We start from the raw sequence: 26,420 nt of genomic DNA, 5'->3' as shown, positions 1-26,420 counted from the left end.
ATGACAAAATAATAGTTACAAAAAATGTCAACACAATATCAACACAACATAAATCATTGACAATGTGTTGACATTTTTTATTGCTGGTATTTTGTCATCTGTTGACATTTTATAACGATCCAGATCATAGTTTCGAGTTTGTACAATATTCGGAGTTTGCATTTGATTACATCTCTTAAAACATATGATGATTTTTTAATCAAGGTTCAATGTAATGTTCCAAAAATTATGTATTTAAAGAAATAAAAATATTAGAAAGTAAAGAATAAAATAAAACTCAATTAGTGTTAATACATATCATATGGTACTAAATTTTATTTATTGCATGATATACTGGACTGAGTTAAGAATTCTAATATTCTATAAACAATAGAGAAAATATTAAATTTATAACCTTAAATATTAAATGAGTTAAGAATATGTAATTATTAGTATTTTTATTAAGGTCAACTGTATCTTTCCAAAAATTAAGAATTTATAGAAATTAATATTTTAGAAGATAAAGAATTACTCTAACATGCAACAATTAAATCTGAATATATGATATATGAAATAGTACACATTAAGTTTACGGTATTGATTTTAATGATTTCATAATTTCAGTTTTAATTTTTTTGCTTTCTAAAATTTTAGTTTATTTTAATTCTTAATTTATGGAACATTACATTGAATCTTGATAAAAAAATATATTAATATTCTAAAAATATATAGTTAATACTTTTTCTTTCTTTAATACATAATTTTTGGAAGATTATGTTGAACCCGGAAAAAATAATTAATCGCATGTTCATAACTTATCTATTTAATATTTTAAAGATATGTAAGTAATATTTTCTCTTTTTCTATATAGAATATTAGATTTCTTAGCTCAAATAATTGTAATATGCAACAATTAAAATTGAATATATGATATATGATATGGAATAATACTCATTAAGTTTGAAGTTTTAATTTTAATCATTAAGTTTAAAGTTTTAATTTTAAGAATTTCACAATTTCAATTTTAATTCTTTACCTACAAAACTTATACTTTCTTTTAATTCTTAATTTTTGGAACGTTACGTTGCACCTCGGTAAAATAATCACATGTTCTTAATTTATTTATTTAATATTCTAAAAATATATAGTTAATATTTTCTCTTTCTTTAAAAATATTAGAGTTCTTGGTTCATTCACTATACCATGCAACAAATTAAAATCTTCGTACTTATACTCCGTATGATATATTAATACTGATTGAGTTGCGGTTTTGATTTTATATATACATCCATAATTTTAATTTATTTAATTTCTTAGAACGTTACAATCGAGCATCGATAAAAAATAATCAAATATTTTTAACTCATTTATTTAATATTTTAAAGCTATATAGTTAATATTTCTCTTTTTTATAAAACAGTAGAGTTTTTAGCTCAATTTACTCCATAATGCAAAAAACTAAAATTTGATCTATGATGTGTTAATACTAATTAAGTATGCGGTTTTATTTAAGATTTTTCATAATTTTGATATTAATATTTTATATTCAAAATTTTAACTATTCGAACATTAAAACTCGATAAAAAAATAATCACATGTTCTTACAATTTTCCTAAAGCAATATAATTATTATTTTCTCATTTCTTCACAAATATTAGTATTGCTAACTCTAACAGAAATATCTGATATAGTATTAGTAAAGTTAACTATTCTTTATATTCTTAATTCTTAATCAATTAGTTGAAATATGATATATTATAATAATCTAATATAAGAAAAGTGAATTCATCCAATTATTTTCGTGTTAAACAATTATTAATTGTTTTTAAATTTTTGAAAAGTTATACTCGAATCTCAATAAAAATATTGTAAGTATGTTATTAACTATCTATTTAATATTTTAAAGTATAAGGAAGATGATCCAAATAAGAGTGCATCTTCATAAATACAACTCAAATCTTGGCCCTAACATTTGATGATCTAATGGTCAATAATTAACTAAAAACACGAAAAGTCATTATTAATCAGTTTTAGATTATTTTATAAAATCTGAGTTTGTTGTCATCTTTAGATCATTTTAGGTAATCCTTTATTATCCTTTATTAAAATGACTCAAAAATAAACTAACGGTGACTTAAAAATATCCTCCGTATGATTTTATTCTGCATTTTTATATTGAGATCTAGTTTTGCAGAGATGAATACCCGTTATATATTAAAATATTAGAGTTTACAGTGTTCAAAAATTTAAAAATTTGCAGATAAAAGAGAAGGGTAAGGAAGAAGAATTGGAAAAATGAATGCAATTATATCTTATAAAATCTTTATACAGTACGAATCTAAAAACCTTTTAAATTTTTGAAAGCTCTAATCTTTTGCCAAGTTATATTACTGCTGCTTTATTGCTTCCACATGGAAAGAGTATTTCTCTCATACCTCTTATCAAGATTTTAAAAAAAAGTACTACAGATAAATTAAACTACAGCACAATTATTCGCTTAATTTTATTTTTGAAACAAAAAGAAATAGTGCTGAGCAGAATATAATTTAACAATTTCATAATATTTGGGTTTAATTTCCCCAAAAGTTGCATCGAGCATGACTGCGATAAAAATAAGAATTGAGGCCATTGATAATGAATTTAAGAGCTAATGAAAAAGACGAAGAGAAAAGAATTGAGAAGAGAAGAAAGAAATTAATAGTAATATAAATTTTAAAAAATGTGAAAGAGAGTTGTAGAGAGATGAGCGATAACACGTTAAGAGCATTCACAATAGCGGCTAGCCCACCGGCTAGCCGATTCGCGTCGCTAGCCGGTCGGCTAGCCGAACTATTGGAATCGGCCAGCCGCGAATCGGCGAAAAAATCGGTGTGGGCTAGCCGATTTGAGGGCGCTGGCCGCCATTGTAGCGTGCCGATCGGCCAGCGCCAATTTTCGTTTTTTTTTTTTAAATATTTTTGAAAACCTATATATACGCGATTTTAGTTTTATTTTCATTTGCACCACTTGTTTTAACGAGTTTTCTCTCTCTCTAAATTTCTGTACAAGAGCAACATCGAGCGATGAGTAACGCGGGTGGTAGCAATGGTGGTAGAGGTGGGGATACTGAGGAGTACGAACGGCAGATGAACGAGGCTATGGAGGTCTACATGAACCGCGAGCTAGAGCGGTACATGCGAAGGGTCGAACAGCAGGCGGTACCTCGCCCTCCTCCCGTTGTCCACCGCCGAGCAGTGATTCATCGGGATCACGTAGCTGCACATCAGCGTCTATTTGACGACTACTTCTCGGAGAACCCGCGGTTTCCCGTCAACATGTTCAGGCGGCGTTTTAGAATGCGGAGGGAGTTGTTTATGCGTGTCGTTGACGCTTTGGAGCGTCGATATCTTTATTTCCGCTTCAGGAGCGATGCGTCTGGCAAACCCGGGCACACCCCTATTCAAAAGTGTACGATGGCAAGGTCACACCTCAACTCTTATGACCTATGCACTTACTATAAATAAATTCAAAATTTAGAATAAACAATCCACACGTATTATATAATTTCAAAATCCAACATTTATCAATTACATATTTCACAACATTCTAAACGGTAGTGAGACTCTCTCACCACTCTGTATACTATACATTTATCTACATGCAAAAATGATGAGGAGGAGAAGGTTGACAAAACGCGTCAGCCGCCGACCCTTATAATAACTATAACTCACATCAACCCACGCATCATTGATATCTTATTCCTAAAAAATATTAGTGGTTTATATGAGCCATAACTCAGTGTATATAAATCTTAAGATCGATTCTTTGGGATCCTTCCTTTCTTCAAACGGAAAGAATAGTATCCCTTTCCCTCCCTTTCCTGCTAGGATTGGAAATCCTGTATTTAATTCCACAACCCAAACAATCAATTATATTCTTTAACTAATATATATAACAATAACCAACAAATATTAGAAACAATTTAATGTACATATGCATATGCCACTTTGTTCAATTTATTATTCTATGACAAATCAAGCCTGCCATCTGCCCGGGATTCCATTGTATCTGACCCAAAGGTCTCATTGCCATTGTACATATATATATGACCCGAAGGTCCATTGCCATTGTATATATCCCCGTAAGTCTCATTGTCATTGTATACATATATATATGACCCGAAGGTCCATTGCCATTGTATATATGACCCGTAGGTCCATTGCCATTGTATATGACCCGTAGGTCCATTACCATTGATATCAGACCCAAGACATGACGGTCACAGATCCTCTTTAATCCAATAATTCAAATAATTCCAAAACCATGTGCAAACATATCAATTGCACTAATCACATATTTCTATCATATAATCATTTCACATATCCATACCATATTCCACCATTTATATCAAATAACACATAATTATATCAGAGTCACGTCATATAATCAAATTATTCACTTTATTTAACGCCTAGCAAAGAAGCACAAACACATGTAAAATTAAAAGTGTGATTTATACACACTTGACTATAATAAGTAGTTTAGTTGAACCCAGGTTCCACTGGCTACCTCCTTAATCCTTTTATTTCTTCCGCTAAAATCTTCTGCGGTAATATCTCCATGTATTTCTTCTAACTTCCCCTTCTATTTCTCCTTCTCCAATATCAACTACTCTTTCAATTTTACCTTCTTTCTTTTCTCCGATATTTTCTTTTTCTTAATACTCTATCATTTTCTTTATTTCTAATTCTTGGAGACAAATTCTACTGCCTAAAACAAACCTTCCGTCCGTTGTATGCATATATCTATATATATGGATAGTACTTTACCATATTAAACTTAGCTATTAGATATAGCCTTGATGGATCACCAAAATACACGTGTAGGGATGCTTAACTATTCAATATTCCCTCCGTCCCAAAGTATTAGACCAACTTTCCTTTTTGGGATGTCCCAACATATTAGACTCATTTCCTTTTTTAGCAAAAAGCATCTATCTTATTTTATTCTCCACCTACTTTTTTCTCTCTTCCCTCCCCTACTTTTTCTCTCTCTCATACTTTACTCTCTCCACTTTAACTATTTAAATATCAATTCCTTAAATCATGTGCCCAAAAGAAGTAAGTCTAATACTCCGGGACGGAGGGAGTATTACAATACTCTGTATGCATTCAAATATTTCTATTGTACATGTATATTTATAATATGACTAGGAAAATTTGGACAACTACTAATAAGATTTCATATATTACGTACATGTATTACTTGATATAGTTGGTTAGGCAGTTGTTTATTTTTATGCATTTGGAGCATGAAATATTTTATGTCTACATATAGAATTTATTTGTATACCGACTATACTTTTAATATCTACTTTCTTGATAATTTTCAAGCTCTATACTATTATAATCACTTATTATTATTAGAATTATTTTCTATTTTAATGTTATAAGTACTTATATATTCAACTATCATCTTATCAGCTAATATATTTTCTATGACACACTTAATATTTCTATAGTACAAAGGACAATATAATGTGCAATGACAATAAAATATGCTAATATGCAAAATAATGTATGTTTCGAGTTAGGGATGTCACAAGCAATCAGACAGTTGGCCTACAGAGGCGCGACAAACATGTGGGATGAGTACCTCCACATCGGTGAGACGACTGCTCTGGAATTTCTGAAGTTTTTCTGTCAGGGCGTGATTCAAATTTTCGGTGAGCAGTACCTTCGAAGCCCTACCCCCCAAGATTGTCAGGATCTGATGCAGATGCACGGGGAGCAAAGCATGGGTTCCCGGGGATGTTAGGCAGCATAGATTGTATGCATTGGGAGTGGAAGAACTGTCCAACTACCTGGCAAGGGGCCTACACGACCGGCTACAAGGGAAAGAATCCCACGATGATCCTCGAGGCCGTAGCTGATTACCGGCTATGGATCTGGCATGCGTAGTTTGAGGTAGCCGGGTCGAACAACGACCTCAACATCCTCAACTCGTCGCCCCTCTTCAACGAGAAGTGTCAGGGCATCGGTTCAGCCGTCTCATTTGTGGCCAACGGCAACCGACATGATATGGGCTACTACTTGGCGGATGGGATATACCCTAGGTGGCATGTCTTTGTGAAGACGATCAGGCACGCGGCGGATGACAAGAAGGCCTACTTTGCGGAACGGCAGGAGTCGGCGCGCAAGGACGTGGAGCGCGCATTTGGTGTGCTCCAGTCTCGATGGGCGGCAATTAAGGGTCCAACGCATTTGTGGGATGTCAAATGCGTTGCTGATATAATGTACGCCTGCATTATCATGCACAACATGATCGTCGAAGACGAAGGCGTACAACCGACTAGTTGGGCCAATGACGATGAAGTCGGTCCAAGCCACGGAACGGCCACCCCTAGCGTACGACGTGGGGTACCTCACGATGAAGTCGGCCGCCTCCAGGAATATGCCGACATGTGCCAAGTGGATGCTCATATTCAACTCCAAAAGGATATAATTGAAGAGTTGTGGGCACGGAAGACTGCACGGCGATAGTTTTTTTTCTTTATTATGTAATTTATTTTTTTAAATGAATGTACTTTTTTTTTAATGCAATTAATGAATTTTCCCGTATATGTCTCGTAAATTTAATTCCGTAATTTAATCATAAATTTAATTCCGTAAATGTAGTTGTTTTTGAATTATTTTTATTGCGGCTGGCCTATGACTGGCCTAAGGCTAGCCTATTTGAGTAAAATGCTGATGTGGCAGATAGATTTTTAGTGCTGATGACGTGGCAGAGAGAGAGAGTGGCTGACCTATTCTTATTGTGGATATTCTAATAGCGAAATTGTGGAGAGAGGAGAGAGAGAGGAGAGAAAAATGCAAAACATTTCTCAGCATTAATTTTATTCTAGGATATATGTGTAATATACTAATTTATTTAAAAATAATTAAAATTTATAAATGGATTTTAAAACTGAAATTCCTAAAATATTACGTAGAATTTATCTACCTTTATCACCGCTCTTTACATTAAATTATTGATTCAGTTAAATGATTTTTTGGGATGAGATATATATAGTCTTTTACTCTTTTTGCATTGACTGTATATGCATGCACATAGACAAATATAATTATAGGCTATGATAGTGTCACTGTCATACCAATTATACATGAAGAGCCAATTAAACTAAATTTCTTCAATATCGATAAGATTGGCTAGCTTATACTCCCCATGTCCCACGAGAATATACACTCTTTCTGTTTTAATTCGTACCAAAACAATATGCAATTTCTAATTTTAGAAAGTATTTTCTCTCTAATGAGGTGAGACTCATTCTCCACTAACAATACTTTAATTATTTTTTTTCTTTTATCTCTATCGTACTTTACTAATTTTAGAGCATCCGCAGCGGTGCTCAACGCACCGCTCGTCCGTCCGTGCCGCTGAGCACCAAGCCGTCCGTCCGCCAATGGAGCTTGTCCGTCCGTGCCAGCGGCACGGCGCTGCTCTTAGCTAAGAGCACGTCCGTGCCGCTGAGCACAATTACGTGGCAATTGCTGATTGGCCAACGGCATAGCCGTTGGCAATTTCATTTTTTTTTTTTTTTAAATTCAAAATTTATTTTAAAAAATGTTTTTAAATAAAAAAAAAATATTTTCCCACTTCCCAAAAAAAATATATCCGTTTTCTACCCACTTATAATTAATTTTTCAATTTTTTTTCCCCAAAATTCACATTTTCATCTATAAATACCCCCACTTCAACACAAAAAAATCACATTCTCATCTATTATCTATACTATCATCATCTACATTCTCTCATCTTTTTTCCTCCTACTCTATCATCTAAATTCCCAACACACTACACAATGTCCGGCTCCGGCGATCACCCATCCGGCAATCGCGGTTGGAACCACGATTGGTTCGACTCCGAGGCCGGATATAGTCCGGAAACCCAATTTACGGCCCCTCCTCAAACCCAAGGTTCGCAAGCTCCGGGTGGCTACCGTCCTTACCCGGTGCACGACCTAAACGCCCGGGTTCGGGTGGGCATACGAACCCGGATCGGGAGGGAGCAACAGCTCTACTCCTGCTCCTATTTCTGGTCCTACTCCTCTTGTTCGTGGCACCCGCACCCCGTACACTCCGGGTGAGATGATGGCGATGTTCAAAGCCTACTTGGCAGTCTCCGAAGATCCGGACGTCGGCACGAACCAAACCGGGGAAACTTATTGGTGGCGCATCACTCGCCTCTACAATGAAACCCGGCCGGAGGGAACCATATATCGCAATGATAGTATGGTTCGCAATTGCATCTACAGATGCAACGAGGCAATCGGGAAGTTTCAGGGGATTTACCTCCAGGAAGAGCGGTCGGCGGGGAGCGGCACGCACGAGCTCGACATCATCACTGCCGCCTTGGCGGCATACCAACAGGAGGAGTACAAACCGTTCAAGTACCTCGATTGTTGGCAGGAGGGGCGCCAACATCCGAAGTATAGGGGCGGCATAGCAGCATCCTCCTCCAGCTCCTCCAGGCAAACGGTCGAGGTCGGTAGCTCTATCCTCCTCCGATGATGTGGCTACCCAGCTTGCCGGAACTAACTTGGGTAGCCCCGACGCTGGCCCGAGCGGTTCCCGCCGGCCGGTTGGAAGGAAGAAGGCGACGACCACCCACCGCCGCCCCCGCTCCCTTTGTGCCTCCTCCACCCCCGACCAACTCGTTGTGGGCCATATTGAGTCAACTTCATATGACCGATACGTCTCACATGACTCCGGAACAACTTGCAACACACGAGCAATTGATCCGGGGTCTCAAGAGGCAATTGGGGTTAGAAGAATAGTCTTCCACGTTTGTAATTTTTAATTTGTAGGATTTTAATTATGTATTTTTTATTTTAATTATGTATTTTTATTTTTAGTATTTTTAGTATTTTAATTATGTAATTTGTATTTTTTAGGATTTTAATTATGTAATTTTTATTTTATAATGTATTTTTATAATGTAGAAATGTTTTTAATAATTAGAGTATTTAAATTGAATAATAGAATGGTGGGACCCTTGAGCTTGTCCTTAGCTAAGAGCACGGATGTGGGTGTTGTGCTCTTAGCTAAGGACAAGGAATAAAAGTGGGTCCGGGCCCACCTCCGTGCTCTTAGCTAAGAGCACGGATGGGGATGCTCTTACATTAAAATTCGTGTTGAACCCAAAGTGCATATTCTTTGGGGACAGAGGAAGCAGTAGTATCGTTGATACCACTGCTCGCTTATAACTTTATGAACAAACAATATACTACTAGTACAAGCGAGGTTTGTTTCATAATTTTCATTCTTCTAGCCTTGTTAATCATTTACCTGTGATTTTTAGTCTATATACATAGATAGAGATGACAGTAACGAAACTAAAGTTTATTGAAAAATCAATAGTATATCTCTTAAATGACGATAAATAAATATTTAATGACCTAAAAAATGGAGTAGTAAATTCCAATAAAAAATCAAAGAAAATATTAACTAAAATAGTAAAATGGTTGAAAGACCTTAGTAAATGAATTTTGGTTCTAAAAACAAATTGGTGGATTTTGTAATTTTGTGATAAGCGTATAAATTTCGCAAAACTAAAAAAATACTCCACTACTATAATAACCACAACGCCAGTTGCTCGCTTCAGTTGTTTTCCTCTGGCGGTCGCAAAAGAACAGACCTTGCAATAAGTCCAAAAATTATGTCGCCGGCTGTAGGTGGCGGAATTTCCGACCTTAATGCTGAGGCCCTTAGTAATATAGTAAAATTTATTGCGAATTTTTATCATTATTGATAAAATAACATTCTCTCTAAAAAAATGTAAACCTTAAAAGATGTAATCCACCGAATTTTAACCCTTATTGTTGATGCTTTAATAATATGCTCCCCACAAAAATATATTGTGAAATTTCATTGATTAGTGATAAAAAAAATATTCTCCCCACAAAAATATAAAGCTTAAAGATGTAACCTAACCCACCACTTTAATAACTTGAAACCCCCTTTAAAATAAAATTCTTGACTTAAAACAATTGACAATTATTTTATAGCTTCCCTATCAAGGAAACTCCAGATTAATCACGTAAATAAAATAACTAACCACACAATTAGTCAATTCGTAATAAAGGATTGAGCATACAGCTTTGGCGAGTATCTTGAGCTCATGCACATATATTCAATATAAAATGCAGCAATAGTTTATTATTATTATACTAGTATTATATAGGAGTATATGACAATTAAATATTACTCCATCATACTTATTCGACGACTTTGTTGTGTCATCTTTGTTTAGTAATTTCCTTTCGTTAAATTCAAAAGTGGAGGGTGAGTGTAACACGTCTGCTTATATTTCCAACTTGTGATATAAATATATCAACATTCCATATTTTCTAGTACAAATTAAGTAAGCATCACTAGATCTTTTTAATTTTTTATTATTATACGACGGCTACTTTCTAGCGTAACATTTTTTCCTATTAATGAAGACAAATTTTAGATTTCCCACAAAAATATTCGAATATTTTATTATTCCCTTGTTATTGTATGGTATTTGAAATTTGGAATTAGATAATACACCAGCACTCACCAATCGTAATTAATGTGAAATTTTTAGAGGACAATAACAGTTCATTTTTTCCCCTGGGGTAAACACACCTAGTTCATAAATGGGATAAGAACATTGACTTATTTTATCTATATTATTAGAATTTCTTCAATTCCACATTTTCAGTAGGATAAGAACTAAGCAAATTTAATTGAGCTATTAAAGTCTTAGGATAACCCGAAACTTCTATCCTTCAAAATAAATTTGAATTTAACCAATACTATTACTTATCTTGGGCTTACTTTTTAAGGGCTCGTTTGATTGTCCTGATAGGGCAATGTGTGATATGGGTGTTGTACACGATTTTGTGAGATAATGTGGATATAGGGTTATCTCATCTTGGTGTTTGGTTGCCCTGATAAGCTTCGCTTTATAGCTTATATGGTTTTTTATTGGACTTACAGAAACTAATGATAAGAACGCGGAATGACACTTGTATCCCTCAATATTTTTGCTACTGACCAATGTATCCCTGGAAATCTACCTTATACACGCCCAAAATCAAAATGGCGTCCAACCAAAATTCTCGCGCCTATAATCGTCTATATTCGTTGATGCTGCATTTGGAGAGCAAGTAACGCGGATATCAGCCATTCCCAAGCTGTAAACATTGTTTTTGGCCTTGAATTATAACTAAAAAAAATCTTGTTTAACAAGTGCAATGGAAATATGAACATTGTTGGATACTAATAATTTGAATTCAAGAATATAGATACACTCAAATATAAAAAAGTTGCTCATGGAATTCAAAGAAAATAGTATCATCTCAAAATTTATCCAAAACAAAATAGGCAAAACTCATGGTTTTGTAACATTCGGCAAAAGATTCAAAATTATCTAAAACTCAATCAGTTCTGAGAAGACATGAGCAGATTCAGAAGCATAAACGCAGAAGATGTCGATTATGCAGCAGCTGATGGTTTTGTTGCAGTAGAAAGTTTAGAACTCTTCTTGGCCAAACTCTCACTGCTCCTATCCCTCTGTTCCTTCATGCGAGTCGCAAGAAGCTTCTGGTACTCAGCAGCTTATGACTTGGCCTTGACGATCCTCTTCTTCTTGTCAGCGATTCTAGCTCTCTTTCTCTGAGTCGCAAGACTTAAAATCTATACAAACTTCAGCATTTGAATCAACAAGCTACATAATCAAGCCCATATCATCAATGGATTACTAGCACCAGCAACTATTAGAGCAATGGTGTAGAATGTGTATAAAAAAAAAACATATGAATAAAAAAAAACTACAATATGAGTTCAAATTCATTGTATAGCATATGTTTGGGTCATTAATTTTAGAAAAGAGAGATAAGACGCAAAAGCCCCAAAGCTTCAATCTAGCTAAACAAAGCATAAAAGCAACCAAGCTGTAAAATCTATTTCAAAAACCTATCTGTAACACACACAGGTTGATCCAATTGACGTACATGGGCAGGTATTGAATCTAAAACTTCGGACTATCCTAGTCGGTCCCAACGTTTACGTTTCCGTGTTTGCGGGCAAAGAAGTGTGATCATAAAGGAGATGAGCAACAAGTTTATTTGATAGTTTTGTATAATCTCTTCTAACAAAATCAAAATGGTTGTCATTTCATCCTGTCGACCAGATCCCTGATAAATCCAAACATAAATTTGAGGCTCAGAAAGACATCAAACATTTGCTTTTAAGGCTAACATACAATGATCGAACATCAGTCATGAAGGCCGGGAAACACAAGGATTGCATACTGGATTCGAACTTAATTTCCTCAATAACGCAAATAAAAGCGACGCAGATACCTGGTTCACAAAGCACCGGAAAAAATATGTAAACGGTGCTGAAAAAATGCTTGGAGAAAATTGAATCAATGAAACAATACATTCACCAAAACACAACAGACAATAATTTGGGAGAAAATTGACAAAATTTTATAGGAGGTACTTAATTTTAACTGTAATTAGGCCATGGATTCGATAATCCCCAACAAGAATGGAGCTACTCGAGATTGGTGACACTGCTGAAATTGGGTCTGAATACATCAACCCACAGAAACCCAACAATGAAAAAAGGGAATTCACATATCGACAAACCTTCAGCCGACCTTCAGCCGGCGGTGGTCGGTGGTTAAACAGAAATTTTGCGCCGACAGAAAATTGTTGCTAAGCAAAACGACAAGCTAGGCTCGTGAAAAACTATGCGTGTCCCAGATTGACGACAATGGCGAGGGGTGTTTTAGACAAAGGAGTGCGGTAGCAGCAATCTGGTTCTCCGAGGTAGCGCATATCGGAGGCTTCAGCTTGGGTAGCATTTGGGAGGGATGTATCTTAATTGAAACCGGGTTAGAGCTTGTATACCGGGTTATCGTATAAGTATATCAGGGCAACCAAAAACTAGATAAAACTTATATCTGACGCCTTATCTAGGCATATCAGGGCAATCAAACGCCCCCTAAGAGTAAACGGCCTTGAGTACATGTCACATCCAAGTGTGTTTATCAAACAGTATACACTCAATTTTATATGTCAAACTTAAAAATCAAAATATAAAGTATTTTAAATATATTATATATTGTTCAAATTAAAAAAAAAAAGCATATATAATCCACTCGTGCACGCTAAATAGTCCAAATTTACATTCAGCACTTATCAATAATAGACTTAAAGCATGTATCATTTTTGTTCATAAAATCTCATCCCTAGATGAGTTATCACTCCTACCAAACATGGCCTTAGGTGATAGTAAATCGGAGGTAGAACGATTCCGCCAGACCATTTAGTTGCCACCAACCCTTTGGGACTATGGATCACTTTAGTTTTCGCCCCCCATTATTAATCACAACGGCTGACACATCATTTCTTAAAATCATATGTCATTATTCAAATATGCCATTTATTATGGGATAGAAATAGTATTTAAGTTTTGGGATTGATAAACACAGTATTTTATGTGATAGTTGAGGATTATTCTCATCTTGTTTTGTTTGATTTAGAATTGTATAGGCGTATTTGAGTTAGTTCCTAATAATTGGATATGGTGACGAGTTTATTGAATTTTGAAATAATGGTTTTGAAAGGGATAAAGATAAAAAGACACGAATTTGATGTCCATAAAAGACAGAGAGGAGATCACAATTTGTGCGCAAGTGAACCGGAACTGTACGACTTATGTACTGTAGACGAGAATTGGAGTTGACGAGTTTGTCATGGACCATGTGTGACCACAGGCCTAAAACACGACCTGTGCCGCCATGTGGAAACAGTGCGACACCTTTTCGAAGACTTTGGCACGGACCGTGCGTCTCAGCTCTTGAGAGCATGGTTTGTGCCCTGATACAGAGTTTTGTGGCCAAGTCCAAAAAGTAAGGTTTTCCAAGCCAAATTCTGCTCAACTTCCTTTTCACCGTGTATAAAAAATTAAAGTTCAAAAAATACAACTTCTATTCCCATACTCTAGCATCATATTTTATTACTAGTTCACCAAAACATTTAAGGGATATCAGAAGCTAAAATGAATTCTTCTGAATATTGTTCAACTTTTATTAGATTGACTATACATTACATTATTTTTATTGATATGATTTATCTATTTATCAATAACTAAAATTTCAAAATATAAAATTAATAGTAAATGGCTCATATTAATTTATTTCATTATTTGATGTTCAGATATCATTTTACATAATTATCGCATGTGATATCGTCAGATTAAGTATTTCCACAACAAACCACAGCATTTTACCAGAACAAATTTTACTTTAATTGTTGTTATTGTCGGATATAATTATTACCGTAATATTTTACCATAACTCATTTTACTTCAATTATTCAATGCGATATGCCCGGATAATGTATCACCACAATAAACCACAAATCAATAATGTATTACCACAATAAACTCCAATTAATAGATATAATAGGGCAGGCACGTCTTTACTTTATAATTATAGTTAGGAAATAAAATTTATTCTTGTACTCCATTTTTGGAATAGAAAGATAGGAAATATTAAGAGATATGGAATTCAGAGCTGTACCATGAAAGTGAAGAAGTGGAATATAAATAAATTAGTTACTAAATATTCACATCTGTCAGTATTAAATATTTTTAAACAGTTAAAAATGGAGGAAAATAAATTTCATATTTGTATGGTATCCTTAGCAAACGTGGCAGTGAACAGCACCCCTTAAATAGTGAGGAAAGGGACAGATGTGCCACGTTGGCAGGCTGATCTTGTCCATTGGATCAAATATTGATCTGACGGCGCATCAGACGTTTCGTGGGCGAGAGAGAAATCGATGCCGTCCAACTCGGCTCAGGAGTAGGTTTCGCGTGAGACTTTAAAATAACAATAAATTACAGATTATTAGATGAGACCAGAGAGAAAAGAGCAGAGAAGAGAGAGAGGGGGCGCACAAAAAGTGAAGCAGAGAGGGAGAGATTTTCAACGAATTCAGTTTCAATTTGTGTAAATATCGGAGTGTTTTTTGCAGTTTTCATCAATTTCATTTCTTCTGATTCCTTTCATTCCGCCGGCGACAATGGTGGAAATCCGGTGAATTTTGAGATTCACGGGAGGACGATTGCAGTGATGGAGAGGAACAGAGATTCACGAAGAGCGACTGTCTCCGCCGCTAATTGTTTGCCGAGAAGGCGGCAAAGGATTACTACTCTCAGAGATTCAATCGGTGAGAAAAAGTCCAAAAAAAAAATATTCTCTGTATTCAATTTTTTTATTGATTTATCTGTGTTTTTGCAATCCTTGTTTATGGATTTTTACAGACGAGGATAGACAGATGGAACTGCAGGAGACCGTGAGGTTAGGAGATCGAGAGCAGGTATCGAAGAAGGACCGTGAACGCGAGTTTCCGAAGCGGAGGAGAATCGATAGGTCTGCGGCGCAGCAGAGAAGTGATGGCGGTGAGAGTTGCAGAGAGAACGAGAGTACGGACTCGAGTGACGAAGAGTACTTTGAAGAGGAAGAGGAGACGAGGATTCATCAGCATAATCGGGTAAATCAAATCTCGCCGACGTCTTCTTCTCTGTCAAATAATCGCCGGGGCCTCCGTAAGCTCCGGTCGTCGCCTGTCCTGAAATCCGCCGCCGATGAAATGTTCGGTGTTCCTGTACCTCGAAGAGCTCGCTCTTGTAAGTAATCTAGTCGTCATCTTCTTCTTCTTTTTAATGTTATTGATTCCCTTGGTGGTTAATTTAAATTTTTGTTTTCTATAGCTTCGGCGAAGAGGTTGCAAGAGTACTGCAGTCCAGCGAGCGGCGGCTTCGGTGAGGACTTGAGCCTACGGAGAATTTCACCGTTGCGAACGGCGGTGAGTCTGATTGGTTCTGGTGAATCGATGAAGAAGAAGATGGTTAGTTAGTTTTCAGATTTAGTTTTTCCTACGACTCTTTTTTTTTTTTTTGTAGAATATGTGGTTTTGATGCGACGGCTTCTGACGTGGAAATTACTTGGCAGAAATCTTCAGAGCGAAAAATGCCGATTTCAAATCCCAAGCAGTCGGCGATTGAAGATGACATTGAGATCGAGGTTGCTGAAGCTCTGTTCGATCTGATGAAACAATCTCAGTCGCAATCCCAATCCCAACTCCAATCTTCGCAAATACAAAATGTTGACAGAGATAGATTAATCCCATCCAGCGACGGTAATTTTCTGTGATTTCTCTTACGATCTAAGTTAATAAGAGTACTGGAACAATTGTTGCATCGAAAAGTTTTTTTTGGTAACTCTGTGATTGGTGGATTACAGAGTTAAAGATGTCTAAAGCTGATTGTGGCAAGGATGAGAATAACGCCTTTTCAGTTCAAAACGAGCCATCAAAAAAAGTGAATGCGGGAAGAGATATGGGCGACTCGATGAAAGAGCTAAAGAGAGATGGAAGAATTGAGAAAGAGAGATTTACGGATGACAAAGCAGTGAGTGTAGATGGGTTTGTGAATAAAGTTAAAGTGGGGTCTCCAAAAGAAAGCGAATCGCCATCATGTGTTAAAGTAAATGGTTGTGATATTCAGGATCCGACAGTGACAAAAGCGTGAGCACCCCTATTTTTTTCTTTCCATTAATTAATTATATTTATTTCAGCCGAGTTTCTCTCTCTTCTCTACCTCTTCTAATGGCATTTATGGTTGGGCTGGCCGGAGCAGGCATTATGACGCAATTATTGTTGAGGCTAAGAAGGAAACTAAGCTGGAGATTGATTTGATGGTGTGTACAATTCAAGTTATATTCTTCTTTAATTGGGCTTATGATTATCAAATTCTAATGGTATTCTTCAACAGTCATCTCCCTTGCTCTCTTCGCCGGAGGGAGAGGGATTGGTGGATATGGGGACTCATCGTGGCGTTATGGCTCACGCTGTTCAAAAGGCATGCTGAACTATTTAATCCACATTTGTTTTCAGTTTTTTAATTGTGGAGTAAATTACTGATGTTTTTGTACTTCTAAATCCGATGCAGAAGAGTGAGGTTGCTGCTAAGGATCAACAATTAAATCTTGATGTCGAGAAGCATTGCAATCAGCAGCCAGGTCGGAAGGAGGACAACAGTCAATGTAATAATCCATATTGAATATCTGAGTATTTTGGTTTCAAGAATTTGAATGCATAAATTTTACTAAGATGTCACTTTATTGCAGCACCAACTTCCTTGTTGCATTTCCCTATTGGTATGAATAGCTGGCCTGGTGTTCTTCCTCATCCAGGGTGTGTAACACAGAGTCTCATTTCTTCTTTCTTTTAATTGCTCTACTGTCATTGCTGAATTGTTTTCATATGCAGATTTATGCCGCCTCTGCAAGCTATGCCTGTAAATGGAATCGCAAAATCATCAATGATAATGCAGGTGTGCTTTATATTCTCATTTCATTGATTATTTCACTGTTTTAGTGGTTTACATTACATGTGTTTGAAAATGTGCAGCCCCCTCAATTTAAATTCTCCCAGCCTCGACCAAAGAGATGCGCCGCACATCAATACCTTGCGCAAAGCATCCATTGCCACCAGCAGCTCATCAAGGAGTCTCTGTCAACTGGTCCCGCTGTTTTGTGTGGAAGCAAGTCACCGACCCTAAAAAATACAGCACCAGCACAAAATTTCTTCCCTGGAAACCCGTTTCTCCGAGAGTTTCAAGGAGGGAAGAATTTGGCAATTGAGTCTGTTGGAAGTGGAAAAGATAAGAGCTCTGATGCTGCCGTGGCTTTAAATGCCACAAGCACTAAGTCCTTGCTTCAACAAGCTTCACAACCAGCCTCAGCTTCTAGTTTCTTGGTAAGCTTGTACCTCTGTTCCTCCTTTCAATTATTCATCACAATCACAATTCTAAATTCAGGTAATTTTCTTGATTATTGTAGCATGGCCACGGTTTTTGGTTGCCATTTGGGCACCATCAAGCAACAATGATGGCACCTGTCAATTCTTCTGGATCTCCCCAATCTGCAACCTCAGCTGCAAATGCTACTTTGCAGTCTACTTCAGCTGGGCGTCTTCCGATCAACTTTCCTTCACCTAATGCATCAACTGGTTTGAGCTTGAACCATCCAATGTTGCCTTCAAATGAATCTTCCCCATACATGGCCATACTAAAGAACATTCCAATGCCATCCTTTAAAGGAGGATCACCCTCGATGCCCTTCTTTAACTCCTCTTTATATCCTTCCCTAACATTTAATCAGCAGCAGTTCACCACTTCTCATGCTTCAGCCCAGTCAGCTTCTCCGAATACGAACTTGTCTTCACACAAGCAACCACAGTCCAGTGCTAAAACCAGTGAGAATAAATTCCTTACTTCAGTATCTGCAAGTCTGCAGTCAGAGAAATCGGTCCAGCCTTCCTATTCGTCCAGCAAGTCTAATGCGGAGGTTAATTGGAAAAATGGTGCATCGCTTGCTCCTGGATTTATATCTCACTCTGCAAAACCTAGTAATTCTCCACAACAAATGAACTATGCAATGTATTCACCTACATCGGTAGGTAGTGGTGCTGCTGGCAATAAGCAGATTGATCCTCCTCAACAGGGTTCCAAGGGTAGAGTCGAGCTTCCTCAGGCGTATGCTTTCTCTTTCGGTTCATATTCTTCTGCGACCCCAGTGCTGAACTTCTCATCCATGGCGCAGAGCTCTGGTATGTTCCATATGCATCCTGACACGTCTCTGAATGGTAATCAGATACACCAGAAGAATTTCCAGAATTCCAAAGTGAAGTCCTTAGGCAATGGTGGTCAGTCTTTTAGCTCAGAGATATCAGCCCTCTCCACCATGGAACCTCCAAAGTTTGATGCTCGAACTGTTAATTTTCTTCCATCCTCCTTCAACGGAAGCCAACCATTTCAGACGTCTTCTGGTGTTTCTGTCCCGAATTTTCAGCAGCATCAGCTGATTCAACTTCAGGATCACCAAATGCATCAAGTTAAGTCTTCAACTCCTCATAACATTCATGGATCTTTCCTTACTGGCATACTTCCGAGTAGCAGCAGCAGCAGCCCTATGTTCGACTCTCCATCGTTCCCCAAATGGGAAAATTTCCCTAGAAGCGTAGCTCCTGAGTCTGCCACCTCGAACATTCCTCAGCTGAAATCTTCTCAAGGCCAAACTCATAGTATAAATTTCGGTAATGGTCCAATTCAAGGACATCAGTTTGTGATGAAGAGCGAGTCAAGAAATGCCACTTCTATTGCCTCAACGACTCCATCACTACCCTCCCAAGAGGTGGACGGTCAGAAGTCATCGTCCCCTGCTTGCAGACGGAACGTGCCATCGATTCTAAGCGCATGTCCCAGCCAACTGCCGGAGCTCAAGTACTGATAGTTTCTTGCATCCATGAAAGAGCAGACTTCATTCACTGCTTCCGCGATACATTAAAGCCACTGCAGTTAATGTGCCGAGGCAATTCAAATTTGAAATTTGGCTGGCGGAAGAAGATGGAAAGCTGGAATATGGTTTGGTTGAAATTTTTGGAGGGTTGCAATTTTGATGGTGTTTATTTATCAGTTGGCTTCCCTTTTCATTCCTCCCCACCAACCCTACTAATCCGAATGCGACACTCGTGTGTTGTATGTATACACTAATCTGCTAGATATCATCAATGATATCCATACAAAAATTCCATTCTTTCAATAATTTTCTTATTTGTTTTTTTATGGCAAGTGGTATTCTATATAATTAGTCAAAAGAAAGTTTAGGAGGATGGGTTTTGGTACCTTTTTATTCTTCATGTATAAAGTAATGTTGACATTTTATGACGTTCTTGGTTGGTTGGTTGGTTGGTTGCCCACTTTTATTTTTTGTTTTTGCGTTTGAAATTTCAATCTTTTATTGCCCACTTGACTTTGGCTAAAGTTGGAATCTACTATGCATTTAGTAATTACTGTATTATTGTTGGTTTTTCTTCTTCTCTTTAGACCATCCAATTCCTTTTGTCAACTCTCAACAAGTTGTATGCATAAGATTCAAACATATAAGAGGCACTTAATTGTAGTATTTGTATTTTGATACGCAAGCGCACATGAGTGATTTGCTCTAAATTAATTTTCCAAGTTCTTCATAATTGTTCATATTCTGGTAGTGTTCACGATTGATTATTCAGGTATTATGTAGAAGTATTTGAAATGTACTTGTACAGATGAATTTCTGTTGTTGACAGTTACTACTTTGATAGTGATTATTATGAATGATTGCTCGGGTAATAAAAAGAAATCACTGTATACGAGTGTACTGTGTACTTCACAGTACGGATGAATAATGTTGTTAGAGCATCCACAATAGGGGCGGCGCGGCGGCCGCCCCGATCGCGGCTAAGTCGCGGCTGGCTACTGTGGCGGAAGCGGGCGGATGCGTCCGCCCCGGAGGCGGACGGATTTTGTGGGGCGGAAGGGCTTTCGCCTCAAAAGCGGTGAGGACGAGCCGGAGGAGAGAGAAACGCGGCGGCCGCCGCGGCGGTCGCCGATTTGCTTTTTTTTTTTTTTTTAAATTTCGAATTTTTAATTATTTTTTTTTTGCTTATTTTAATAAAATTATTTTTGTGAAATATGGCTAACAAAAGTGTCCACTATTGCTGCGGAAACTTTTTTTTGTGGCCGTGGACAAATAAAAAGTTGCTATGGACAAAAAACATAAAAGTGTCCGGCCAAAGTGTCCACTCTATTGTGGATGCTCTTATACAAACTCAAGTAGTTAAAATTTTTGCAGTGTTCATAATGTATTGTTCGGATAATATAGAAAAGTGTTAAGGGCACGGATGTTAGGGGTGAAATGCCTGCGTTTGGTAGCTCCCAAAGCAATCCGCCGACCAGGTACACAACTTCTGGGTTTCCACCCCACACATACTACTATCGGCGCATTCCTGTCAACCGTTTCACGACCTTGAGCAGGTATTAGGGGAGAGTCTTTCCCGATTGTGCTGAAAACGTTGTATATGTCCATTTTTACCCTCGGAATCCTCCTATAGAAGCAACCTTAGCGCCCTTCAGTCACAAATTACGGCTGTGCTAATTCTACGATTGACGGCATGGAGCTCCGTTTGACGCAAGTTCAGAGCGGCGGTCATAGTGGAAGCTAAATCCGACCCAGGTTTGGTTGAAATCTTTGATTCATGGGTGTCATATCTAGGGGTGGCGAAACGGGTTACCCGCGGGTATTCGCACCCGATAAGTCGGGCACCCAGACACTATCAAATATTGATTAAAACTATCAATTTGTTATTTAATAGTAATTTTAATAATTAAAAAAATTTATTGATATTTAAAAATCAAAATTTAAAATTTACTTGTATAAAATTAAATCTAATATTGAAATAAAGAAACAAAGTGAAGGATGGAAAAAGGGAAGAAGAATGATAATTTTGAAATAATATCAAATTTAGTACATAACTGAAATAATATTAGATTTAAAATGTAAAAAGACCAAATTGCCCAAACCCCCCAAAACCATCCAAAAGGGTATTTTCATCACGAAACAGTGAAAAGGACCATTTTCGAGATAAACGCTTAGTCCAGGGTTGTCTGGGGATATTTTTAAAGTCCAGGGTTATTGGCGAGATAAACGCATAGTCCAGAGACTGTTTTTTGTAGTTCACTCTAGAAATAAAAGTGAGGGAATAATCTATAGCTAGTTCCAGTGAGTTTTCAACTGAATATTCGTTGGAATATAAAAATGTTTCAAAATATCTCTTTGAAAGGGTATATATAGATAATACTATTAGTATCGGGTATTATCGGGACTCACGGGTATACCCGTGCGGGTAGCAGGTCTACCCACTACCCGCAAAATTCTAAAACATACTACCCGATCCCGCCCCGTTACCTGTTAACGCCGGGTAGCGTATACCCAATACCCGGCGGGTATCGGGTCGAAATGGGAATTACCCATTACCCACTACCCATTTCGCCACCCCTAGTCGTATCGATCTGTTGAGTTTTGGTTTCGATCTGTTGGGTTTGCTTAATTGATGTCTGAGTGGAGAGGATCATGTCGGAGATCCCGATGGTGTGGATGGAGCCGAGGAGGGGGTAGGCCGGGGCGGTGGAGTGGTGGCTAGGGTTTTTGAGGAGGAAGATAATGAGGAGAGGGAAAAGGGGGGAGATGGAGAAGAAGATGAAGAAGTCGTTGCTTGTTTTAGGAAGGTTAATTTAGTTATTGTTTTCAGGGTTTCACTAATTCAACCAAACAACACTACTTGGGCTAAACTTTTTTTTGGCTGAACCAAACAATATACACATCTGTCCATGTATGGAGGAAAGCCCACTATCTACCAATCCTTGATAATTAGGGTGCGGGTGATAGTCCTGAAATCCCTTGAAACAGCACTGCAGCAAAAGGGTTTCCACCGTTTGGTAGCCCTGAAACCATTCTTCCAACCCGGTAAACTGCAGCCGGGTTTCACACCCACATCTACTATTTTCACTCAATCCATGTTAACTCTATCAGGGTAGAGGCGAGGTATTAGTTTCAAGGTTATCAGCAGTGTGCTGAAAGCGCTGTGTTAGGCCGTTTATACCCTCGGGGATATTCGCCGGACTCACACCACAGCTCACGCCGGTTACCATCTTGGCGTGTGCAGCTTCTCCCATTGACGGCGCCCACCTCGTTTTCTCCTCAAATTCCAACCGGCGGCCATATTCGAGTTCAATTCCGCCACAGCTTAGCTCGAATTTTTCGATTCAAGCTTTCGATCTACTGGGTGTGGGTAATTGATTTCGTTTCCTCAAATTGTTGCCTCACGCCACAGCTCCCATAAGTCACCATCTTGGAGTGTGTTGCTTCTCCCATTGACGGCGCCCACCTCGTCTTCTCCTCAAATTTCGACCGGCGGCCATATTGGAGTTCAATTCCACCATAGGTTTGTTCGAATTATGCGATTCAAGCTTTCGATCTACTGGGTATTCGTAATTGATTTCGTTTCCTCCAATTGTTGTTGTAATTCGACGATTGGTAGATTGTAGATTCTTCAAATTGGCTGAATTGTATAATTTGGAGTTTTGATGGCGTAATTTGCTTCTCAGCTATGAGAAATCGATCGGTGATAAGAATTGTACGGCAAGGGGGCAAGGGATGGTTTAGTAATTTGATCTACCTTTTCAAGGTTTGGTGGACTCAACCAAACACTATATAATGGGCTGCAAAATTTGTATTGGTTGTACCAAACAACCTATTAAGTTGTCCATAAAAGTGGGAAAAGCCCATATGTACAAAGTCATGAAAATAATTTTACAACCTACCACCCGAGCCCTAAGTGTATAGGCTACCATCCGCCCCTTAAATGTATACGTACCTGCTTCTATGGTAGTGGTACACAAGAGTTTGATGTTGTTAAACAAAAATTTAAGAAATCTTAAAATTTACTATAAAATATTCCCTCTGTTCCACAAAAGTTGTCACACTTTCCTTTTTAGTTTGTCTCACAAAAGATGTCACATTTATATTTTTAGAAAAAGTTCTCTCTCACGTGAATATGAAAATTATATTTTCTTTTTCCATTTAACACATAAAACAGAACCTCCTAAAACTTCGTGTCGTCCCATAAGTGTGACATCTTTTGTGGGACGGAGGGAGACTAAATTTTGAAATAACAAATTTTAGCCAGTAGTACTACTAGTCACATGTTCACACTACTATACTCCACAAATAAAATAGTTTAACTCCTAAATTTAAATATTAAAATAATGCAAATGAAAACTAAAATGAATTTAAATATTAAAATATTACAAATGAAAATGAAAAAATTACATTAGTGAAAAAGTACTAAAAATTACCTATATAGGTTAAATCCTTTTACATAATTAAAAACTACGACTATAATTTAAGGCATATCCATAACTTTTATTGGGAATTTCTGATAAATTTAGTGTATCTATAATTATTCCTCGTTTGTATCGTGTCTTCGTTGTACGGTTTAGAAAATAAATTATACTATACCCTTGTTCGTCGTATCAAGTGATGTCCGAACAACGTCCATATCCTTGTTTGCTGCACTACTTGAAGTCACTGTCTTTCCCTTGCCTTTGCGCTTCATCCTTGTTTGCTGCACTACTTGAAGTCACTGTCTTTCCCTTGCCTTTGCGCTTCATCACCTTCACGCCAATCGGTCGATGCTTTGTTGACTCCAAGTACACACTATCGCTCCAAGCCGCGTTGTTGGTCGGAAACTCAAAACCTGACGCAGAGCCCACCACACAGCCGCTTCTAGAGTATTGGCCATTGGAGGTGCGCTTTGTACTATGCAATACAGAGTGCCTTTCAGGCATGCTGAGTAGTACGTAATGGCCCGTGCCTTTTGTTGGTTGCCAATAAGTGGATCTTTGCTTGTATCGACATAGAGTTGGGAAAATCTGATTCGTTTCCTTACCATAACGTTGAGCACCGACGAGTTTGCAATTTTGCTATTTCACCTTGCCGAATAAAGACAGAGGTCATTTCACAACCCAAAACATGTCATCAAGAACAAATATAGCAATAAAATCTGCCACATTCCAATTCTATCAACCATGAGAATTTATTCTACAACTACATCCCTCAACAGAGATAGCTTTTTTTTGGGAAGTTCAAACCTGCCACTTCTCCCCTTCTTTCTTTTCACGATAACTGTAGATCACTTGACATACATAGAGTAATAAATATGCAGCATACTGATCTTCCCAAACTGTGAATTAGACTTAAGATCAGTGCAATCTATTTTCCAATGAGAGAAGCCAAGTTCACTTCTACGTCTTCTTTGGCTTTTCGATCAAATGGTTCATCGCCAATATACAGATCCAGGATTGACCGACACAAGAGCTTGCTCTGGATGCATCCGGCCTCCTTCCCATCAACTGCACACATGCAAACAACGGAACCACGTTACCATGACTTTTAAGAGATTATTTTGAGAAAATCACATTCAAGAAATCTATTTAGTATCTTACTAGTTGTGCGAAGAACATAGCCCCGCTCCCTCGACAGGTCAATAATGGAGCCTTTGGGTAATTTATATTCATCTTTGAATTGAGCTGTAAATCTGCAGATTAAACATAACCATTGTTCTTAATCTTTGTGGATGAAAATAAAGATTGGAATAAGCTGCTGCAATGCAAGCACAACTCAAACATGATCGATCCTACGGCAAACTTATCCTATGCAGAAGATCAATCTAAATCAGTTCTATAAGGCTAGTGAGGCAACGTACATATTAAACACACGTATAAATACCCTACTTTAAAAATCAACGAACAAAACGAGTAGATGAAAACAGTAGGCAACCTTTGTAGCAATTCTTTCGTATCTGATCCGCCAAACTTGTGTAATCTGCTGCCTACCGACTCTTCAAAAGCACTGCGAACAGAACGAATGCTCAACCGTCCATACACAATCTGCAGCCTAATAGTCATGCCAACATCACACTCCATAAGATCCTCCTTCAACTTGTCATTTCCCTTCAATTCAGCAGCAGATACATCTCTATATTTCTCACTAAGAAACTTGTTCACATCACCATCATCAGCATATACACCTATAAACAAGGCAACAACAGAGCCAATAATCCAAGAGCAAGTAAATTGAAGAACATTGCCCTAAATCAGTAATGTCATCCAATTAAGAAATTACACTATTTCAATTTTCAATTCCAATTGGAAACTGGATAAATGATTCAAATTATAGCGAATTTCATAATGCAATATATATGAGCAGTAATTAGAAGAACGAGGGATGAAAAAGCAGTACCAAAAGCGTAGACATCGATGTTTTTCAACCCTAGAATGGCTTTTCTCCGCAGGCCGATTCCGAGAAGGCGGTGGGAATCTCTGATAACAGAAGGAAATGAGGCTCCAGTCCTGGGCTCAGCGACCGGAGAGGAGTTTTCGGAGAGGGAGAGAGAGCCCCAGAGACCTCTGTTGGAAACCAAGCAATTGAGTGCGGTTCGAACAAGGGAGCTGTCGGGGTTCTGTGAGATGGCAATGGCGGCTCCGGTGATCGATAAGGCGGCCGCGGAGGCGGCGATTGCAACGGAGAAGTTCCGCGGCGAGGCAATGGAGGGGGGCGGAGCAAACGAGAAGGGGAAGCGGAATGAAACCATTGTTTTACTGCGAGTTTGAGATGCTTAAGACGGATGGAGTACTATAATCTCTTCCACGAAGCGGTTTAGTTTCTAATCTTAGTATCAAAATAGAATACTCTCTTAGTCCCGTAATAAACTTATTTGAGTATTGGTACGAGATTTTAAAAGATGTTAGTCTGTGTGTTAACACCGTGTTATATGGCTATTGAAACGAGATTTTAGGAAATACTTTCTCTGTTTCAGAAAAATAGGAACTTTGGGCACGACTAGTTTAATGTGAAGTTGGTAAAGAATGACAGATAAGGGGGAAAAAAAAGTGACTAAAGTATTGTCAGTA

At 37.7% G+C, this 26,420-nt stretch overlaps 2 protein-coding genes and 1 long non-coding RNA gene across 3 annotated transcripts; 1 reads left to right on the top strand and 2 right to left on the bottom strand.

Annotated features, from left to right (window-relative positions):
* Positions 1–11,326: 11,326 nt before the first annotated feature.
* On the bottom strand, positions 11,327–12,986 carry LOC125206206. The gene is made up of 2 exons (XR_007173910.1): positions 12,644–12,986; positions 11,327–12,184 (listed from the first exon to the last, which is right to left on the bottom strand). It is a non-coding gene; the product is annotated as an uncharacterized LOC125206206 (long non-coding RNA).
* A 1,948-nt stretch (positions 12,987–14,934) lies between these two features.
* LOC125222755 (protein TIME FOR COFFEE-like) lies at positions 14,935–19,796 on the top strand. The gene is made up of 12 exons (XM_048125546.1): positions 14,935–15,235; positions 15,330–15,695; positions 15,780–15,916; positions 16,021–16,207; positions 16,312–16,594; positions 16,707–16,767; positions 16,842–16,928; positions 17,019–17,112; positions 17,197–17,263; positions 17,339–17,402; positions 17,480–17,827; positions 17,911–19,796. The coding sequence occupies exons 1-12, from the start codon at positions 15,139–15,141 to the stop codon at positions 19,357–19,359; spliced, it is 3,240 nt and encodes a 1,079-aa protein (XP_047981503.1). The 5' UTR covers positions 14,935–15,138; the 3' UTR covers positions 19,360–19,796.
* Positions 19,797–24,464: 4,668 nt separating this feature from the next.
* Positions 24,465–26,146, bottom strand: LOC125205462 (fatty-acid-binding protein 1). Its single transcript, XM_048104410.1, has 4 exons — positions 25,750–26,146; positions 25,288–25,537; positions 24,954–25,045; positions 24,465–24,860 (listed from the first exon to the last, which is right to left on the bottom strand). Exons 1-4 carry the CDS (start codon positions 26,099–26,101, stop codon positions 24,721–24,723), a joined length of 834 nt encoding a protein of 277 aa, XP_047960367.1. The 5' UTR covers positions 26,102–26,146; the 3' UTR covers positions 24,465–24,720.
* Positions 26,147–26,420: the final 274 nt, after the last annotated feature.

Source organism: Salvia hispanica, chromosome 1 (assembly GCF_023119035.1).
Source record: "Salvia hispanica cultivar TCC Black 2014 chromosome 1, UniMelb_Shisp_WGS_1.0, whole genome shotgun sequence".
NCBI lineage: Eukaryota > Viridiplantae > Streptophyta > Magnoliopsida > Lamiales > Lamiaceae > Salvia > Salvia hispanica.
The sequence above is the reverse complement of the archived record's forward strand: the minus strand, read 5'-3'. Positions and strand labels throughout refer to the sequence as shown.